General features: G+C 51.0%; 6 protein-coding genes across 6 annotated transcripts; 4 read left to right on the forward strand and 2 right to left on the reverse strand.

Annotated features, from left to right (window-relative positions):
- Window positions 1–644: 644 nt before the first annotated feature.
- N7481_009859 (ubiquitin-specific protease UBP2) lies at window positions 645–4,933 on the reverse strand (the record flags this gene model as incomplete). The annotated part of the gene is made up of 9 exons (XM_057269078.1): window positions 645–1,069; window positions 1,124–1,277; window positions 1,336–1,756; window positions 1,810–3,044; window positions 3,106–3,194; window positions 3,256–3,755; window positions 3,804–4,012; window positions 4,068–4,867; window positions 4,912–4,933. 9 exons carry the CDS (start codon window positions 4,931–4,933, stop codon window positions 645–647), a joined length of 3,855 nt encoding a protein of 1,284 aa, XP_057119755.1.
- Window positions 4,934–5,440: 507 nt separating this feature from the next.
- Window positions 5,441–6,258, forward strand: N7481_009860 (uncharacterized protein; the record flags this gene model as incomplete). Its single annotated transcript, XM_057269079.1, has 4 exons — window positions 5,441–5,624; window positions 5,690–5,809; window positions 5,887–6,081; window positions 6,164–6,258. 4 exons carry the CDS (start codon window positions 5,441–5,443, stop codon window positions 6,256–6,258), a joined length of 594 nt encoding a protein of 197 aa, XP_057119756.1.
- A 1,958-nt stretch (window positions 6,259–8,216) lies between these two features.
- On the forward strand, window positions 8,217–10,921 carry N7481_009861 (SLM1 family PH domain-containing protein; the record flags this gene model as incomplete). The annotated part of the gene is made up of 4 exons (XM_057269080.1): window positions 8,217–8,742; window positions 8,824–9,311; window positions 9,369–9,706; window positions 9,763–10,921. 4 exons carry the CDS (start codon window positions 8,217–8,219, stop codon window positions 10,919–10,921), a joined length of 2,511 nt encoding a protein of 836 aa, XP_057119757.1.
- Window positions 10,922–13,221: 2,300 nt separating this feature from the next.
- N7481_009862 (uncharacterized protein) lies at window positions 13,222–15,395 on the forward strand (the record flags this gene model as incomplete). The annotated part of the gene is made up of 9 exons (XM_057269081.1): window positions 13,222–13,633; window positions 13,710–13,762; window positions 13,903–13,910; window positions 13,966–14,059; window positions 14,115–14,255; window positions 14,320–14,371; window positions 14,476–14,948; window positions 15,000–15,153; window positions 15,214–15,395. The coding sequence occupies 9 exons, from the start codon at window positions 13,222–13,224 to the stop codon at window positions 15,393–15,395; spliced, it is 1,569 nt and encodes a 522-aa protein (XP_057119758.1).
- Window positions 15,396–15,694: 299 nt separating this feature from the next.
- On the forward strand, window positions 15,695–16,677 carry N7481_009863 (uncharacterized protein; the record flags this gene model as incomplete). The annotated part of the gene is made up of 2 exons (XM_057269082.1): window positions 15,695–16,222; window positions 16,345–16,677. 2 exons carry the CDS (start codon window positions 15,695–15,697, stop codon window positions 16,675–16,677), a joined length of 861 nt encoding a protein of 286 aa, XP_057119759.1.
- A 515-nt stretch (window positions 16,678–17,192) lies between these two features.
- On the reverse strand, window positions 17,193–18,671 carry N7481_009864 (FAD-binding oxidoreductase; the record flags this gene model as incomplete). Its single annotated transcript, XM_057269083.1, is given in 3 exon segments — window positions 17,193–17,899; window positions 17,911–18,190; window positions 18,255–18,671. The coding sequence occupies 3 exon segments, from the start codon at window positions 18,669–18,671 to the stop codon at window positions 17,193–17,195; spliced, it is 1,404 nt and encodes a 467-aa protein (XP_057119760.1).
- Window positions 18,672–19,112: the final 441 nt, after the last annotated feature.

The following is a 19,112-nucleotide window of genomic DNA, read 5'->3' on the forward strand; positions in this document are numbered from 1 at the left end:
CCTTCTGTACCGTGTTGACTCTGACAATTCTTTGAATTTTCTTTCTTTTTCAAAATTGCTATCAATGTTGCTCTTAGTTTTTAGTTTGACATGTACTCAGAGCTTGCTTCAATGGAAAAACTTTAACAATTCATTCTTTGAAATCTCAAATGATACTCTTTGGCGCTCAACCTGAAGCTCTTGAATAGCTACTTGATCATGATTAGAGACTGCGGCTCGCGCACCATGTTCGGTGGCAGGGAAACTGAATAAAGCTAGAGTAGTTTGCCTTTTGGCCTGTTTGTGTTTACAAAATTCGAGAAACCAGCATAATCTAAAAGTTCTTCATTCATGGTATCTTTCGTTATGTACACAGGCATACATGTGTTCTTGAGTTTAATGCTTGACATAAAGATTGGACATCGTACGGTCATAAAGAAATAGAGGTATGGTAGTTATGCAATCATGTCATCTTCCGCCTGCCTCAATAAACCTTGAAAGTGACTCGAGCACTCCAAAATGTACTCGGGCCCGTCCCCATTGGATTGACCATTGGGGTGTCTTATCTACCAATATCGATCCACATCGCGTCGACAGCGGCCCTGATGATCATAATAGTCACTGACGACGTATCCAGTCATATCGATGAAGCTCGTCGACGATTCCTAATCAGTCGACTGATCCATAGGCACGTCGTCTTGAGGAGGGGCTTCTGTGGGTTGAACAGCGCCCGCGAGGTTGGCGTCACTATTCTGCACGTCGGGCATCGGCTCAGCGAGGTCACGGCAAACTGGATCGACTAAACGATCTCTCATTCTGTCGTTTATATAGACAAGGAAGTACGGGGTGGGCGGGTTTGCGGGATCGTTGTTCTTGAATATCTCATCGAGATTCTGGACCTCGGTCACGTACTCGTCGTTATACTTGCGCCAGATGTCACGGTTGAAATCGTAGATATAGATCCAGTAATGTCCGAAAGAAACAGACCCACGGTGCACAAACACTGCGTATAACCGATAAGGTAGGTGTCTGTATTCGGCAAATTGATTCGAGATTTGGGTCTGTATGGTCTCAATCTCCGTGTCGAGGCCTGATGAAAGATTAGCATGTGAGAATAATAGAGGGTGTCAACATCTATGCTCACCTTGAAGCTCGGCCTCCGCGGCCTGAGCGAGCTGGTCAATCTCATTGCTAAGTGACTCATTGGCGTCAACATTTCCTTCTTCCTCCCACGGCAGATCTCGAAGCACATCTCTAGTGCCCCGAAGCAGCTGCGCCAAATCTTGGCCATCAGTTTCCTGATTATAGGTTAGCTTGTCCATGACCGGCATATACTGGAGGTTTATGGGGCTATACCTGTTTCCTCATGAGCTCTAGCTTGCGTTCCTCACACGTCTTGAGAGCTTTCTTAAGTTCCCAGCCTTGACGGCGTTTGTTCACAATCTCTGGCTTCTGGGTATCCATGTATCGATCCATGTAAATGGTTTCCAGAAGCCCAAGATGATTTGTCGATTTGAAAGAGCTCTTCTTGACTGGATCGAACTGGACGCGTTGAACTTGGACTTGAAGAATGGGAGGAAGCCGGGTGATCGAGCCAAATTGTTCGGCTACGGAGTTCTCAACGCTGATATTTTGGGCATCAAAAGCGCCATCGAGGGCAGAGTAGATATCCCGTGAACCATGCGCCACATCAACCTTGATATCGCACCATCTTTCCTCTTTGGATCGGGTGCCAGCTTGAGTAGAAATGTAGGATCGACTTTCGCCGTAGAACAAACTGATATTTATTAGTATCCAAGCTTGCGGGATGCGGGGATCGAAGAAACTGACTCTTTAATCTGGTCCACCTGCTCCCCGTCACTGGCCACACTTCGCGGTTTGATGGCGCACTGGCTTTGGAAGAGAACATTGTTGATCACTTCCGTAACATCCTGCTGCGCACCGATTTCTACCTCTTCCAGCAATTGTTTCTGACGATCGACTTCGACGACAGGTCTTGGGGGAACGGGTGGTGGTCGGCCGGGATGTTCAGGCGTAGACGAAGCAGGGTCACCGGCCTCGATCTTCACATAACCTTCAGCTTCAGAAAGTGCTTTTTCGGAATTAGTTTGCTCATTTTCTTCGACAGCAGAATGCGCAGGTGGTGCAGGGTCATTTCTCTCGGATACCAACGTCTCTTCACTGTCCGCGTCACTTCCACCCTTGGTAGGGATCTGCTGGTCAGCGCCTGAGCTCACGAGATGCTCGCTTTTCATCTCGACAATGGGCTGAGGAGGCCCAAGGGGTCCTAAAATAGGTGCCCCGCCAATTTCCCCCAATGTCTGGGGTTTGGATATTGTCGACCTTCGACGAATGGCTTCCTCGTTTCCAGGGCTGATAAGTGTCAACCTAGCAAGTTCTCGAGTAGGAGCCACGCAAGACTGTGATGAGGTGATCATATTCTGAAACAATGTTCGAAGTTCCCCGAGAACTATGACTTTGATTAGCTTCATGTCGAGACTGCCAGAAATTGCCATGATGAACCTACATGTGAGCGATCGTTGGACTTCTTTTCCAGTCACCTTGCGCGAGCCAACCTTCTTGTTCGCCAGCCCTGGGATGTCGTTCAGATCCATTTGGTGCTTTTCAATATCAAGGACCATGTCTCGGAAGGGGCGAACAGAGAAATAAAACTGGAGAAGGCTGTTGAGGTAGCAGGTGTTGCCAATATTCTGTAAGCCAACGGGCCATTCGGCCAGGTTCTGATTGACATCAGAGGATATACCAGCCATGCCTTTGAGCAATTGGCTATCCATCTCTTTGGCGATTACACTCAATGCACGATTGTAGAGTTCGGCTTGGTCAGGACTATCATCGATGCAAATTGTATAAGCCGCCATGACTGCCTCTTCATCTGCGGTTCTGTCTGGAATTTGGAGTAAACGGTATGCATCTCCAATGTCCATTTCACCTGACACTGTTTCGCCGGTATTAAGAAAATGGTTCAACCCGATTGATTTACGAGATTCCGCAATGAGCTTGACAGCCCGATCAGCCGTATCCTTACATGACGGGTTGTCATTGACCTGCAGAAAACGACCTACTATTAGTTTCCTCGCAACGTAGTCCAATGTTAGAGGTTCATACCTTCGCCGTGTACATTGTGATGATAAAATCATCGGGGGTTTTGTCATCAACTCCAAGGAAGACCTGGGCTTGCTCGACAGTGGACACGCCTGCGCATTATGATCATTAATCTTGCGATAACCGATAGTCATCAGAACCCATGAGACTTACGATCCTCTGAAGCAGCTTTGATGCGTTCGCTGCCTCTGCTATTCCCAATCCGCCACAGCTGCTGTCGTGCTTCGGTTTCATGAGAAGTCGAGCTCAGAAAGGCGTAGAATTTCCCTATGATAGTGTCTTCTGTGATGTTTGGATCATCATGCCAGAGCCCAAAATATTTGTACGCTTCGATTACATCGTCGTTTGTGTATTTGCCTTCCGCATAGGCCACCTGCGCTGCATGGTCGATGATCTCCCAGTCCTGGCCACGCCGTAAAGTGCCAATAGCCTTGAGTGATTCCAAATACAGTGATGATCGGGATGGATCCACAGAGATCTGACGATTGTAGGCTTCCACGATCAACGAAGCATCCATATCTTCGACGGCTCCGAGGTCTTCGTAAAATCTTTGGAGAACGAACTTGTCAGTTTTGCTCGCATGTATGGGTCTATGGGGGCAACGAACGGGGCAGGTGGCATATCGAAACTGCTTGCATGTAGAGATTTCGGGTCTAGTTTATCAGTCAGCCCCTGGCTTCTCGATTTATCAAAGAGTATACAAACAGTCGGCTGCCTCTAAAGCATGGAGGATGTCGTTTGAGGATGCCTGGGGGAGTTGAATTTGCACTTCTCGTTTCTCCGAGTTCGGTCGATTATGTATCAGGGCTTGCAGTTCATGGATAGCGTCATCAAGGAAGATGGAAAGGGCGTCTTGGTAAGGCTTCGTCGATTCCGGCTCCGGCTTTGGAGGCTGCCATGCGCCATTTTCCTAGATACGATCTTAGTAGATGAGCATTTTTTGGGACCACAAGACAAAATCATACGAGATAGGTAAAGCCCAAAAACTCCAACACTTCCCTGCAGGGGGCGCCCTTTAGGCCAAACGCAAGCATGAACCGCTTATTAATAGCAGATATGTCCTTGTTAAGCTCTTTGTTATGTAGGGAGTTGTTGAGATAGATGCGAAGATTATCTAACACAGTTATTGGCAAAGGACCAGTCATTCCTTCTAGGCGATCCGGGTTCGCTGCGATTGCCTCGTCTGCTCGTTTGCGAACCGCATCGACATCTGTCAGCATTTGAACAAAATTCTTGTTCAATAGTGGTGACAGTACTCGGAGTGACACCATAGCGGAGCACGAGAGGTGGGAGCATTGAAAGTGGTATGTTTCGGCCACTTGCCCGCTGGTGGTCATCTCCTCCACCGACGTGCTACCTCTCTGTCTCCCAGATTTATAGACTAAGTGATGGATGTGATCTCCTTTCTGGGATCGTGTGAATGAGCTTCCAGTGTTGTTGTGGTTGACGACCAGCTGCAGGTGACAGCGACATTTGGAGCATATGGCGGAGACCTTCGAGGACGTCCCGGGCCTGCGTTGCTGGTCTGTCTGCGCCAGGAAAGTTTGGTTCGATTTGGTCACATAATTATGCTTGCATGCATCAGGCGAGATAAATTCGTAACGTTTGTCTGTCTTGTCGGGATAGACGGGAGGAGTCTCTGAAAGTAAGTTGAGACCGGTGTCGGGAGGGTGCTCTGGATCGTATAACTGGATGTCCTCAGCGAGCCGGGGGGGCCAGTTTACCTGTATGGGAGGTAAAAACGACATGTTAGCATTTGTAACATCTATCCATCATAGTATTAGGTATCAGATTATGCTTCCTACTTACCTGCCCTCTGTGGGTATGTCATGATGTAGGCAGTTGTATGAGCCCGGCGTAAGCCGATGCAAACGTCTTTTGCTCAGATTTATGCAAGACCTTAGACTCGGGAAATCAGATGTCTCATAAGAATCTTCAAAGAAGCTGCGCATCCACGGCGCGCACCAGTGATGGAATAGGAACTTGTTGGTGGAGAGACAGCGGGGAGCCCACCGCACTGGGCATCAGTGGGCGCCAAGCTGTCGAGGATGCTCGGCGGAAGCTGCAATGGGAGCCTGTGGACCGTGTGAAGTGGTACTTAGATAACTTGGGTCTCTCCGGTACAGATTCCAGAAGAAGGACTGTCAGAGATATAATAGTCAAACGTGTTTCTGGTTCTTTGATGTTGCTGAGTGTGTTGTGAACGCCCCAAGCTTCGATGGCGGTGGAGTAGGCGGTCAGTGCCGCAAACCTGCCACTCAACTTGGGAACTTCGAGCAACCATTTTACGATCCCGTCTCTCCCGCAGCTCATCCCTCCCCCCCCCCAAACAGACACCATGGCGCACCACGCTGAGGATGACAGCTATCACCCGAAGGATGCGATCTCGACCGCAATCAAGGCATTGACCATCACCGGTGGTATCGGCTTTATTGGAGCCGCTGCCCAGGTCACCATGCATAAGCAGAACATGAGCCCTCTCGCCGTGGTTACTCGATTTGGAGGCACCATTACCATGCTCGGTATGAGATATATCGAATAAGAAACCGCCGTTTTCGATCTCCGTGCTGATTTCCAATGTCTCTAGGTGGAATGGGTGGCACATATGCCTTTGTGAGGGCCGCCTCGGCCAATTTGCGCGAGAAGGATGACCCTTGGAACACCGCGGTGGCTGGCTTCTCTGCTGGTGCTCTGCTGGGCCTGCGATGTGAGTATACTTCCATGATTGGAGAAATTGAGCTATCTTTCAACGCGAATGATTATGCTAACCTCGATCTTCCCCAGCCCGCACTTTCCCTGCTGTTCTCGGCTACGGTGCCGCCACTGCCACTCTCATGGCCGCCTTCGATTACACCGAAGGATTTTTTGGATACTCGAAGAACAATACGGAGGAGGATGAATTCGAGCGTCGTCGGAAGCTGCGCAAGGCTTACCAGACCCCCGCGGAGCAGACTTTCGCGGAACTGGGCGAGGGACGTGGTACGTCAATTTCCCCATCTATGCAGGCGTTCTCAGGCACTATCCCAGAGTGTACGAATCGGCTAACATCATGGTTTTCTAGGCATTCACGGCCCCAACTACGAGGAGCGCCGCCGGGAGCGGATCAAGGAGGCGTATGGCATTGAGGTTCCCACATCCCCGATTCCTGCATCATAAAATATCCCCCCTTTCCCTTGATGCCGTGATTTTGCCACTGTCTTTCCGAATTGCGTTGTGTAAATTATCCCCCTCTACATCATGTTCTCTAGCATGCCGGACACGTCCAATCCGATCAAGTTTTCTTCTGTTTGAATTGATATTTAGTTGTGACGTAGATTGAGAGACTGGCGCGGCAGTGAGTTCCAGCGTAAAATGATTGATTAAAGACCACTCCTCAATTTCCTATAGCGTGGAGATGAGGGGGATATAAATCTGCAGTAGGCAATTGACTTGATTGGATGCGCATCGATCAATTGGATGGGCTGGTCTTCCTTAAACTGCCAGTGATCTTGAGTGGCAGTTGGCACTGGCCGGTGGAGTGCGGAGGGGTTCTTTTCCGGCGGCCAATGACGGGGCGGCTATATCCAACATCACTTCTACAACTCTAACAAGACATTCTAGTAATCAAACTACACTCGTGCTACTGTAATCCCACGATGATTCAGCCCTACGGAGAAATCGGCACTGTGCTACGTCTTTGCCGCCACAATGCATACTAGCTGGGATACCTCGGTCGTTCGACCATGTCATTGCCAAGGACCATGATGGCTAAAACTTGGCTGATTCCGGCCACTGAAATGCAACTCAACAAGATCACGGGTCCTCGAATGAGGATCTCCCTTCCACCGATATCACATTTTGACTCGAAATCCAGAAATGGTCGCCATGGAACTGGTCCATGATGAGGCACCGATACTGGCCGAGCTTTATCGGAGAGCAGTTCCAAACCCCACGGGCCTCTAGGATGGCTCAAAGCGGGCAAACTCCACGACATTGAAGCATCCTCAGACGTTCTTCCAAGGTTTCCATGCTTCTTCGGAAGCCTCGGGGACGGGTATCCACGTTCTGTGCCCTGTAAGGGGGGTAAAAGAGGGGCAGGATAATCTTCCGTATAGATTTGCATGAGCTTCGATATCGATCCGATCCCGACGTCATCTATCCATCAGCGATCAGGGGTGCCTTTTTTCTTTTGCTGAGCCACAGATCGCGTGGATCATGCTCATTTCCCGAGTGCTAGTGCCAGGGCCGAACTCGTTTAGGGAACTAAATATGTAAGTAGGTTTTGGAGGGGGGGCGGAGCCACTGTCGTCAGCCACGCCCTGGAGCAGGCAGCCAGATAGTCGGGTCTACAAAAGGGGCGGCTTGAAAAAGGAGAAGACTCGGGGGAAAAAGGAGAGGTTCCAAAAGGGGATCGTATGAGAATCCAACCACAACCAAGATCACATCTCGCCGGCGCTCAATTCCGGGAGAGTGCAGTACGTCAACCACATTCAAGATCACAAAGATTTAACTTCATATTCCCCCTCATTCGAGCCGGCACTCCCGGAGTGAAGTGTGGTGAGGGTACAACGGGCTTTAGGCGTCATCACTCTCTCTTTCACTCTTTCTCTCTTACCCCCCGATCCCAATCTTTTGCCCCCCCTCCCCTCGTAGACGTCATCCATCATTTTCATTATTATTATTACATATCTGCAGGGCCCCCCCTCCAAGGCCAAGTCCAAAGCAGTTCAAGTTCCTGTAGGATAAGATTTAGAATCCTCTTCATCTTGTCCCCCCCCCCCCTTCTTCAAGTTTCACGCGGTCTATCGATAGTCTACAGTGTGGAGTATTGCGAATTGATCATCATTTGCTTCTTCAACTCTGTTCGACACCGAATTTAACCCCCCCGCAAATCCGGCCAGACCGACCCTCCGTTCGCCTGGTAACCAAAAACCGCGCCATCCCATCCTAGGCCGTTCTAGTACTACTCCTTATCCTGACGCCCGATCGACTTGATTTTCTTTCTCTTTTTTTTCTTGTCTTTTTTTGGTGAACTTGGAAACCCTTCTACGGTCTACTCTCTCGCCATCTCTCCTGTCACCTCCACACACACGTTCCTTAACCTTTAACCTCTCTCCGCTTCCGCTTCTATCACCATGGCGATGGCCGCGCGGCCACAGACGCCCGTGCAGGATGCATACTCGATCCCGCAACCCAGCGACCCCGGCATTTTGAGTCGCGGCTATGGCAACCTTCGTTCTTCCTCACGACCCAGTTCCTATGCTGGCACCGGTTCGGCCTTTCATTACGGCCCCCTCGACCAGTCGATACCGCATAATCCCCGTTTTAGGGAGGAGTTCGACACGGCCAGTCACCGCAGCTCGGTCGTGCTCGACCGCCCCGTCTCCACCCTACAGCGCTCGGCGTCGCAAATGTCCCAGGCTCGATCGCCGACCCCGTCCCGATCGGGAACTCTACGCAAGAAAGCTTCCTTGAGCAAGAAGGGGAGTTTGCGACGCAACGGAAGTCGCCGATCATTGCGCGCGGGGAGTGTCAAAAGTCTCAGCTTGGGCGACCGCGAGAAATACAATGCCGATGGCTCGGAAGATGTTAATAGCGCCTTCTTGATCCCTATCCCGACCACTGGAAACCCGACGGAGGTGCTTGCGAACCGCTTTCAAGGTATGATCCTTTGAACGGCTCCTTGGATGGAACGGTGCCCGCCTACACTTATGATCGGCGCTAACTTTTAGGATCGCGCAGCTTGGCGGAAGATCCTCAAGGACCTGATCGTCTTCTTCAAGGAAGTACAGAAATCCTACGAAGCTCGCTCCAAGTTATTCCTATCCGCCTCCCATGTGATGAACAACCAGTCGCTTCCCCCATCATTCCTACAGTCGGGCGGTCTTGCCGACGCCACTGAGATTCTACAAAATTTCCACCGCCAGGGATATACCGAGGCCAACAAGGCCGTCGAGGTCGAAATCGAAGTCATCAGCCAACTGACGGGCCTCCGAAGCGACCTTCAGAAAAAGACCAAGGAGATCAAGAATCTTTCAGGAGATTTCAAGAACACGGTCGAGAAGGAGATTGACGGCACGCGCAAGGCCGTGCGCTATTTGCACGAATCTTTAGGACTAGTAGACACCGATCCCTCTGCTACCTCCGGCAAAGGCGACCCGTTCCTGATGCGACTCAATGTTGAAAAACAAGTAGAGAAGCAGATTGAGGAAGAAAACTACCTTCACCGAGTTCGTGGCCTTTTATTCATCCCAATATATCCCTAGCAGAGCTAACCATGTCCATAGGCATTCTTGAACCTAGAAAGCTCCGGGCGTGAACTCGAGGCGATTGTTGTTAGCGAGATCCAAAAGGCCTACAATGCGTACGCCAGTATTCTCAAGCGCGAGGCTGACGAGGCGTATGATACGGTGGATAAACTGCGGGCCGGCCCGATTTCGATGCCCCAGGATCACGAGTGGAACACATTTGTAGCCAACACCGATGAGCTAGTCGACCCGCGAATCCCGCTGCGAAACGTGGAGAGTATCACTTACTCTGGTAAGGATCATCCGGCTGCGGCCGAGGTTCGAGCCGGCATGCTGGAGCGCAAGAGCAAGTATCTCAAGAGCTATACCCCGGGCTGGTAAGATCCCCTCCACTGCAAAACTCACCACAATTCAATGACTAATTGGCATCCAGGTATGTATTATCGCCGACTCATCTTCACGAGTTCAAGTCCGCGGACCGTGTTGCGTGGCAGACCCCAGTCATGTCACTGTATCTGCCGGAGCAGAAGCTGGGATCACACTCCCAGGAGGACTCCAGCTCCCACAAGTTTATGCTTAAGGGTCGACAAACTGGTGCTATGCATCGTGGTCACTCGTGGGTTTTCCGCGCCGAATCCCACGAGACTATGATGTCCTGGTTTGAAGATATCGAGAGTCTGATCAACAAGACGGGCGAAGCACGCGATGCCTTTGTTCGCAAGGCCTCAACTCGTCAACGACATGTGCGTAGCGTCAGCGGAATGTCTACTAACAGTGAGGTAATGGAGGATGATGAAGCCGACCGCACTCCGTATTCAGCGGAGTCGGTGGTTCTGGCCAACGGTCAGGAGCGGCCCATGTCCGCCACCCGCCAGCCCGGTGGGGCATTCCCCAGTGACGTTCAGATTGATCGGCATCTCCAGGCGCCTCTTTCCCCATCGAGCGGTGATAGCTCGGCCGGGCGTGAGATGATCGCCGCAGCAGGAGCCATTCCGGATGGTACTACCGCGGGCCCTTCGCGATACTACCCAGGTCGCGATGCCGACAATGTGTCTCAGCGGGGGACAAACGAAAGCCCCGCATCTCAGTCTCGCATGAGCCGTCACGACAGCTACTACGGTGATTGGATTGGACCTACTGCTATTGTTGGCCAACAGAAGAAGAGCCAGCTGTCGGAGGCGGCCAACGCAGATGATCGAGAGATTCGGTCGGATGGGGACCATAACTCCATTGTCGCCATGTCTGGCGTAGTTGAAGCGCCAGACCGCCGTGATCACTCGGCTCCTGCACAGGTGGCTCGTCGCGAGAGTGTCTCCACGGCGCCTACAAACACCAATGTCACAGACTACACAAATAACACCCTCGCGACTTCAGTCGATGATACGCACGAATCGAAGACCGCCGGCATCATGGCCGTGGACTCGGCCCCCTTCGGCGGTTTCGAGGATGGGTATGCTGACAGGAGTTTTGTGAACGGCGCTGGAGGCACCGCGAAGACCGGGCCTGACTTGTCGCGCCCGAAGCAGGATAGCGTGGTCGCCATTGACATGCAGATTCCTGGTCGCTTCCCACCAACCAATGTGGCCGCATGATCTTTGTTGACCTTGTCGCCTATATTTTCTTTCATTTACTCCTCCCATTTTTCTTCTTATTTTTCACTATCACTATTTTCTTTTTCTTGTTCTTTCCAAAGGTTGCTTCTTGCTTCCAACATTATCCTCGTCACTACGGAGTACCCCTCCCCCTTCTTCCCCCCCACTTTGACCACGACCACATCCGCTGTACAGCTACCACTCTCCCACCCTCCTCTACAATACGACCTAGATCAATTTGAGGCGTTTGGGTCTTTTTGTCCTGGGTTTGAGGCGCAACTGGGTCTTTGACTTGAATTTTGATTCCCCGGGTGTTGAGCATCCGCGCCCTCGTTTCTTGACTACCACCAATTTTTGTTATTTTGTTTTTGTTTAGTTTTTGGTTTCAAGCGAAGATTTCTATGTACTCCGTGGAGTGAGCAATGAATACGAGTTCGGTCCAGCCAGGATTTATTCTTAATATCACTTAAAAGATAAGCACATACGTAAGGTATTGATTGATTCCTCAGGTTATCCACATGCCACATGGTGGGATCAGATCGTTCCGGGAGCCGTGGGGCATGCGGAGCCCGTCGAGGTGTCGGTCTAGATCCACCATGGCACCATCTAGACCGGTGTCACAAATGTCCCAAGCGGAGCTTATCGGGGCGTTGAAGGAGGTACCTAGGGTCAGCCCAGCTCGGCCGTGGCATTTTGGTGCAAGCAGAAATTGGATACGGGCAACCAGTCAGATGTGCAGAACGTTGTGACACCACAGAATCCTTTGATCGCGAAGTGGGCGAGTACTAGTATGGTAATTTCAAGTAGACAAAGCGACAAAGAGGATTTATGACCCAGGTATGGGATGGGAGGTAACTAAATGGACGGTTTGATCTATGTAGTACTTGGGACTATATGTACATAGATAGGTGCTCTCCCCGGATCCTCTGGTCTGATATACTGGTTTCTTATAGTTCCTTCTGGCTCCTATAATTCCTACGCAGAGATCAATCCACGCAACCATCTACATCTACATCTCACATACATCCACCCAAGTACTTCAATCTAGTTCAATACATACTTACTCCGTTCTCTACGTATAGTACACCCCCGCGAAGAGGGCGGTGGGGACAAATTCGACAGCTCAACCTCTTGAGTATCAATCAGAAAGGCCGAAAGGCAAACACCTTCAACCCGCGGGACTCCTCTCTCTCCTCTCTTCTCCTCTTTCCTCCAACTTTCTCCTCCTTCCTCCCACTACCGCCACGCATCTTCAGCTTGAGCATCTCAAACATACACCATGGGTGGGTTTCCTATTTTCATTCCCCTTCCCCGTCACCGTCCCAGTTACTGTCCTGTTTTCCAAAGTTTCCCCTCCCCCCAACCCTTCCTTGCCTTTCTTGCTCTCCCGTATTACATACTCCTGTTATACCAGGACAGTCACAGTCACAGTCACGGTGCTCTCCTCTCTCGCCTTGGTACTCCTGGTACTCCGTACCTTCTCAGCATTCCAGCCCTCCAGTCCTCCACCCAATCACCTTCCTCCTCCCCCCCCAGTTGAACCTCCTGAGTCCTTTTTCTTCCTTTCCCCCCGCTTCCCGATTCCTCTTCTTCCTCTCCACCATCCCCTCCCCCTTTTTTCTATATTCCTACATTCTACTCTTTCTCTAGCTAACCCGTTTTACCCTCACGTCTAGCCGACGTATATCGACCATATCAGGTATGTTTCCCCCACTTTCTTTCCTTTACTTGCATCTACCACCCTCCTTTCAATGCCCCTCATTTTCTGTTTGATCCAATCTTCTATTCCTCGGGGGTGCAAAGGGGAACATGCGATCGATGCGACTTCGGGGGCGGCGCCGCGCCTGGTCTCGACTATCGCAAGATGGTCAGTGCGGGGGAGGAGCCACCTCCAACATGTGCCGCTCAATCCAGCTTGCCTAGCTTGCTTGGGAGTATGTGTTTGTCACTACAAAATCATGGGAAAGCTTGCAAGTCAATTTTTGATTTCGCAATGAAACACACACATTCCATCTGTGTGTGTGCGCCAGTTTCCTTTCCCCAGCAAGCGGCGCCCCCCCTGTTTCCCCCGGGGTCCTCGAGCTTGTTTGTCTCAGCTGGCGACCTAGGTCACCTGACCTGGATCTCTCCGATCGCCCCGACCCGCCGTTTCCTGCTGAGACAACCCCGTCCCATTCCCACCTCACCTCCAATCTTCCACCGATCACTTCCCCCCCTCCCCCCTTCCCCCCCTCCCCCCGATATCTACGATTTCTCTTTATCAATTCTAAAGTCGCGTTATCTCGCGCATCACCCCCAGAATGTCTGATTACCCCGACTCTGACCGCATGATGCAGCGTGAGAGGTCTCGTTCACCCCGTCGTCGTTCTTCCCGCAGTCCCAGACGAAGCCGTCGCTCGTACTCCCCACGCAGCCGCTCTCGCAGCCGTGTTGATCGTGGTGACCGTGGTGACCGAGGTGATCGTAACGACTATCGTCGCAACGACCGCCGTTCGCGATCGCCTTTGAGTGCTTCTGGTGCTGCTGGACCGTCCGGCTCACCTTACGGTGGACGCAGTGGTTACGCGCCGAAACCTTTTGAAAATCGCTCCCACAACAAAGACAATATGATGCAATCCGTTCGCGACTCGTCCCAGCAAGACCGCCGTGTCTATGTGGGCAATCTTTCTTATGATGTGAAATGGCATCATCTCAAGGACTTTATGAGACAGGGTGAGCAAAGATCGGATACATGGCTGAAGAAAGGATGTGCATGGCTGACTGTTGGTTTTTCTTTCCCGCGCAACAGCTGGAGAAGTTCTCTTTGCCGATGTGTTACTGCTTCCAAATGGAATGTCGAAGGTGGGCGCCAATACGTAGAGCGGCTGGTTCCTTTCTACTCCCTGATTCTTTTCGTGGTTTTTTTTTCTTGCTTTCTCGTTTGGTTACCTTGCGTGGACTGTTGGGTTGACGGGCTGGGCCTGGCTGTCCGAATTATGTAGGGATGCGGGTATGTTACCTTTCAATCTTATCACCAGCTAGGAATCACAGCTAATGCGTCATAGGATTGTGGAATACGCTACGAGGGAGCAAGCACAAAATGCTGTCAACACTCTCAGCAACCAGAACCTGATGGGTCGTCTCGTTTACGTTCGCGAGGTACGTTATGGGCTATACTTTGTGCAGGAGAGTCTTTGGTTAACGTTAACCCAAGGACCGTGAGGCCGAGCCTCGATTCGTCGGTGGTCCGCCCCGTAACGACTTCGGTGGTGGTGGTGGTGGTGGCCGAGGTGGTTTCGGCGGCGGTGGCTTCGGCGGACCCCCTGTTCCCCGCCATTCCGTCTATGTGGCGAACGTTTGTTACTCTCCTATCCCCTATATACTAAAATTGACACAGGGCTTATTAACGGATTCTGTAGCTTCCTTTCGAAACTGCCTGGCAAGAAGTGAAGGACCTTTTCCGTGACGCTAGTAAGTCTAAAAACAAAACTGATTCGGCTCGCGCCGAGTCACTATTTCGTCTTCCCTCGATCGACGAGCGCTTGGTAAATTGACTTTGTACCCCTTTCTTTCAGTCGCACAGGGTGTCGCCCCAGGTCGCGATCTCCACGTCGACCTTCACTATGATCATGGTCGCTTTAAGGGATCCGGTGTGGTGCACTTCGACAATGAAGGCGATGCGCAGAACGCCATTGCCATGTTCAATGGCCGGGACTGGCACAACCGTGTTCTTGAGGTCCGCCCCGATCGTTTCGCTGGTGTCCCACGTGGAGGCTTTGGCGGCGGCGGTCGTGGTGGTTTCCCTGGACGCGGTGGATTCGGTGGCCCTCGCGGCGGCTTTGGCGGTCCCCCTGCCTTCGGTGGTCGTGGTGGTTTCGCTGGCCGTGGCGGCTTTGGCGGTGGATTCCGTGGTGGTTTCAATGGTGCTCCCGCCTATGCCGGCGGCGGCGGTAACAACTTCCAGGCTGGCCCTTCCACTCCCGGCAACGAGTTCACTGATGGAGTCACTGGTGGCGGTGACAAGAACTCGGATATCTACGTCAGCAACGTAAGTATAGTCCTCTTAACTGACGATAGGCACGTGCTAATCCCGCAACAGCTTCCATGGGTCACTGAGAACGGTGACTTGACCGAGCTCTTCAAGACCATTGCCCAGGTGGAGCATGCTGAGATCCAGTATCTTCCCGATGGTCGCTCCAACGGAACTGGCGTTGTCCGATTCCAGAGCGACGAGATGGCCGAGAAGGCAATTGGTGAGGATGTCGTGTTTTTTTGAGTGATGTACAAGAATCAATTGACTAACGGTGCTGCAGATACTTTCACTGGCTACCTCTATGGTCAGCGTCCCCTGGGCATCACCTTCGCCAAACGCAACGCCCGATCGGGGCCTGAGGATCAGGGAGATTCCGGAGACATGATGGGTGGAATGGACCACCAGGTTCCCCAGGACCAGATGATGGAGCCAACGGGCATCACTCAGGACCAGATCATGTAATCTGTGATCCTGGCGCCCATTTCTGATTCTCGTTTCATTTCCTCCGCTTTCTATTTTTTCTCCTATGATTCCCTTATTCCCATCTTTGTTGCACGTTGCACGTCAAAAATATCCCGATCTGCTTTAAAGAATGGATGTCTCTGCTTTTGTACTTAAGCCTACATAGTGGCACGTGCAGATCCCGATTCAAGTGGACCGCCTTCTCCCGTAAATCCGTAGCTTAACCTCCGCTCCGCCTACAACTCCGCCTCCAATTCCAACTTCCTCCCATAGACACAACACAGCACAACACAACCGCCATGGCCACCCTACGCATACCCCATGCCACTCGAAGGGCTGTTACATCCATTCAATCCCTCCGTCTGCACCAAACAACTCCCCTCACAACATCAACATCCCGTCTAAACCCGCGCATCCAACCACTCCGCCAACCACCATCTCACCGCCGCCCCTACCACTCAACCCTCCACCCCCGCCTCCCAGACCACGAATACACAAACAGCCAAAGCGCAATCCTAACCGCCGCCCTCCCCCACATCCCAGAACACGGCTTCAGCCTCGAAGCCCTAACCCTCGGCGCCCGCGACGCTGGTTTCCTCGACGTCTCGGTACAATTGCTCCCGCGCGCAGAATTCGACCTCATCCTCTTTTGGCTGGCTTCTAGGCGCGGCATTCTCCGCGCTAAGGTTGAAGAGGGTGCGCTTTTTACCCGCGTCGCGGCGGAGAATGGTCGGGATGTGGCGGGTTTGTCGGTTGAGGAGAAGTCGAGGATTTTGGTCTTGGAGCGCTTGCGGATGAATGTTGGGATTAAGGATCAATGGCAGGATGTATGATTCTCCTTTTTCTCTTTTCTTTTTCTGCTCTGTTATGCTTTGCTCTGCTATGTGGAAGCTTGTTGTAGAAAGTCCTTCGAGACGATGAAGACGAATTCTAACTCATTCAATTACAGGCTCTGGCTCAAATGTCCCTCCTCTCGAATATCCCCATTTCCCTTACAGAACTCCACGCTCTCTCGAACGATATCCTCTCCCTGGCCGGTGAATCCTCGGTTGATGGGTCGTGGTATACTCGGCGCATGGCACTGTCGGCTATTTACGCCAGCGCGGAAATTGTCATGACACGGGACCCAACGCCTGATTTGACAGAAACGGCTGCGTTTGTGAGCCGCAGGTTTGAGGATAGACTCGTTCTGAAGGAGAAGGTTGAGGGTGTGGGTCAATGTGTCTCGTTCTGGGGAAATACGGCTGTTGGTCTGGGGAGGAGCTGGGGATTGAAGATCTAGTGACATGGAAATGGGAATGAGAATAGTGGTATCCAGGTCGATTTGGTTGGCCTTTCTTTGAGAAATGTTCGTGTATTTTTATCTCAGGTATCGTGTTGTTTTGAAGGCCCGTGTCGGCGCATTTGGGCTCTTGGAGTGTTAGCAAGTTGCTTCGAATACTGTATTCTACTGCCTTTTTTTTATTGTGAGTAGGCGGATTTTAAGATCTTCTCTTTGATATTGTAGATATTATCTCCTACTGAAGCTAGGGCAGAAGCATCTACATAACACGGCCGCAACATACTTGTCTGTCGTTGAATTGATATCTGCAGACAGACAAGTAATTGCCGCCTGAAACCGAGGCTTTCGATAGCCTCTGTTTCAACAAAGCAAGATTTCTGGGGCCCTCGTGATGGACTATGGAGCAGACAACCCCTCAATTACAAACTAGATCCCTGCAATGTTGCATTATAGAAGATATCTAGAGATCTGCAAATTTCCTCAAGGTATGGGATGAATCAGTGATAAGTACAAGTTCATTCCGAGTCCCTATTCCACGGCTTCCAAAATAACCCCAAGGGATCCCAAATACCACCCAGTCTCTTCAATTCTCGGATCCGTTCTTCGGTATGTAGTTCGCTCAGCTGGGTTGTAGGTCCAATATTGTTGAGAATAGTCCTCGGTGTACTTGACGAGTCATGTTCCTTATACACCGTCTTTATCTCCTCGGCAAAAGTAGCCGCAGCTGAAGCAGTATCTTCACTCCCAAACCAAGTGATGATTATAGCCAGCAGGCCTCTATCACGATGATCAAAGTACCTGGCATGTCCTTCAGGGCTTGCACCAATTTCCATTTGTCTCTTGGTATTAAAGCTACTCAAGACGAGGGCGGTCCGTTTCGCGTCCTCGTGCTTGGTAGTGTACTCGAGCCATTTCTCAAAGGCGCTTTTGATAGCCTCTGGATTGGTTATCTTCATCCAAGTTGACTGGATATTTTTGAAACCTCCGTGCGCGTCGAAGGGAGCAGAGGCGTCATTGAGTTGGGCTACCGGTGTGAATTCTGTCTGCGCATTGATGGCCTTTGAAACCACTTCTTCGTCAAATAGTACCGACGTAGCTCGCTCGGCTTCCTTGGCAGGACCGTAGTATGTCGCAGTGAGAATGATCATTGGTGCCCCTGGCTTGGGTGCAGTCGAGGGAGCTCTAGCGCATATCATCACGGCGGCCAGAGATGGGGAGGAGGCTGGAGTTTACTGAAGGCTGTAGCAGCGAGATCGATCATTGGGGCGGGAAAGATGAGTCTGCGGATGAAGACTCCATCATGGGACAATTGAAGATCAGAAATTGGGTAAATCCTCATTGTCAAAGAGGTTATAACGCCAAGTCCGTTTCCTGCACCGCAGAGGGCCTGGAATAAGGCAAGTTCGTCACCTTTTGAGGAAGGGCTGAGTTCCAATGTTTTCCCTCCAGCGGTGATCAATCGAGCTGAAAGGACATTGTCGATCATCATTCCGTGTAAACCGGCCATTGTCGGCTAGTCAAATTATGAGAATTGATTATCCTTATCAACTGTTGATTTGGATTGTGAGAAAACTTACATTTCCTCCACCGAGTATACTTCCAACAACCCCAACTGCCTGGCTATTAACCCAGGTTGTATAGAATCCGTGACTGGTACACTCCTGGATCAGTTTTTTCGTGATTGCACCACCTCCAACGGTGGCAGTCGCAGAATCTTTATCAACATGAACCTGGGCGAATTTCTTCATATCAAGGTATAATGTCTTCGAAGTTATTGGGATGAACGAGCCATGGCCACCACCGGCTGGAAATACAGTTAGCCCGTTCTTGCCAGCATATTCCAACACAGCTCGAATATCATCTTCCGTCTCCGGGATGATGATTGACGCTGGGTGGCCTAAAATTCCCGTATCGGACCATCTTGAGATAGAGTGAGAAGGCGGGGCAGAGAGGTCTGGAGTATGCACGGCACAGTTCAGATGAGTTAGGTCCATTTTTAGTTGTCTCTGTAATTCTCTCTGGTCAACGAGAGGTACACTAATATTTCAATGGTTGGGAGGGGGATCATTTGAGTATTTGTCTTTTAAGATATGGAGGACGTCTGATGTCAGCAAGGCCGTTTCGGGACAGTCACGGTACTAGTAGTATGGAGTACACGCGCTTACTTGGGTAAACGGCAGGTGTACCAGTGTGTCATTGTCCGAAAAAAGGATGTGTACTGCTAGTGGTCTACGAATGCCTTAATCAGAGTATCATGAAGCCACTTATCTCCCGAATTTATAGCATAAAGCTTAAAACATAGCCAGCATTACTACAACCATGTATACACCCTTCCGTACAAGTCAAATTTAACTGGTCACTGCCAGTGTGAAATTTCCGATGCGATATGTTACTCAATGCATACAGATAACAAAGGGGCTAGGTGCATTCATGAA

The sequence above is a fragment of the Penicillium waksmanii genome (genome assembly GCF_028829765.1).
Source record: "Penicillium waksmanii strain IBT 27052 chromosome Unknown utg000008l:1.0-5622682.0:1.0-5626561.0, whole genome shotgun sequence".
Lineage (NCBI taxonomy): Eukaryota > Fungi > Ascomycota > Eurotiomycetes > Eurotiales > Aspergillaceae > Penicillium > Penicillium waksmanii.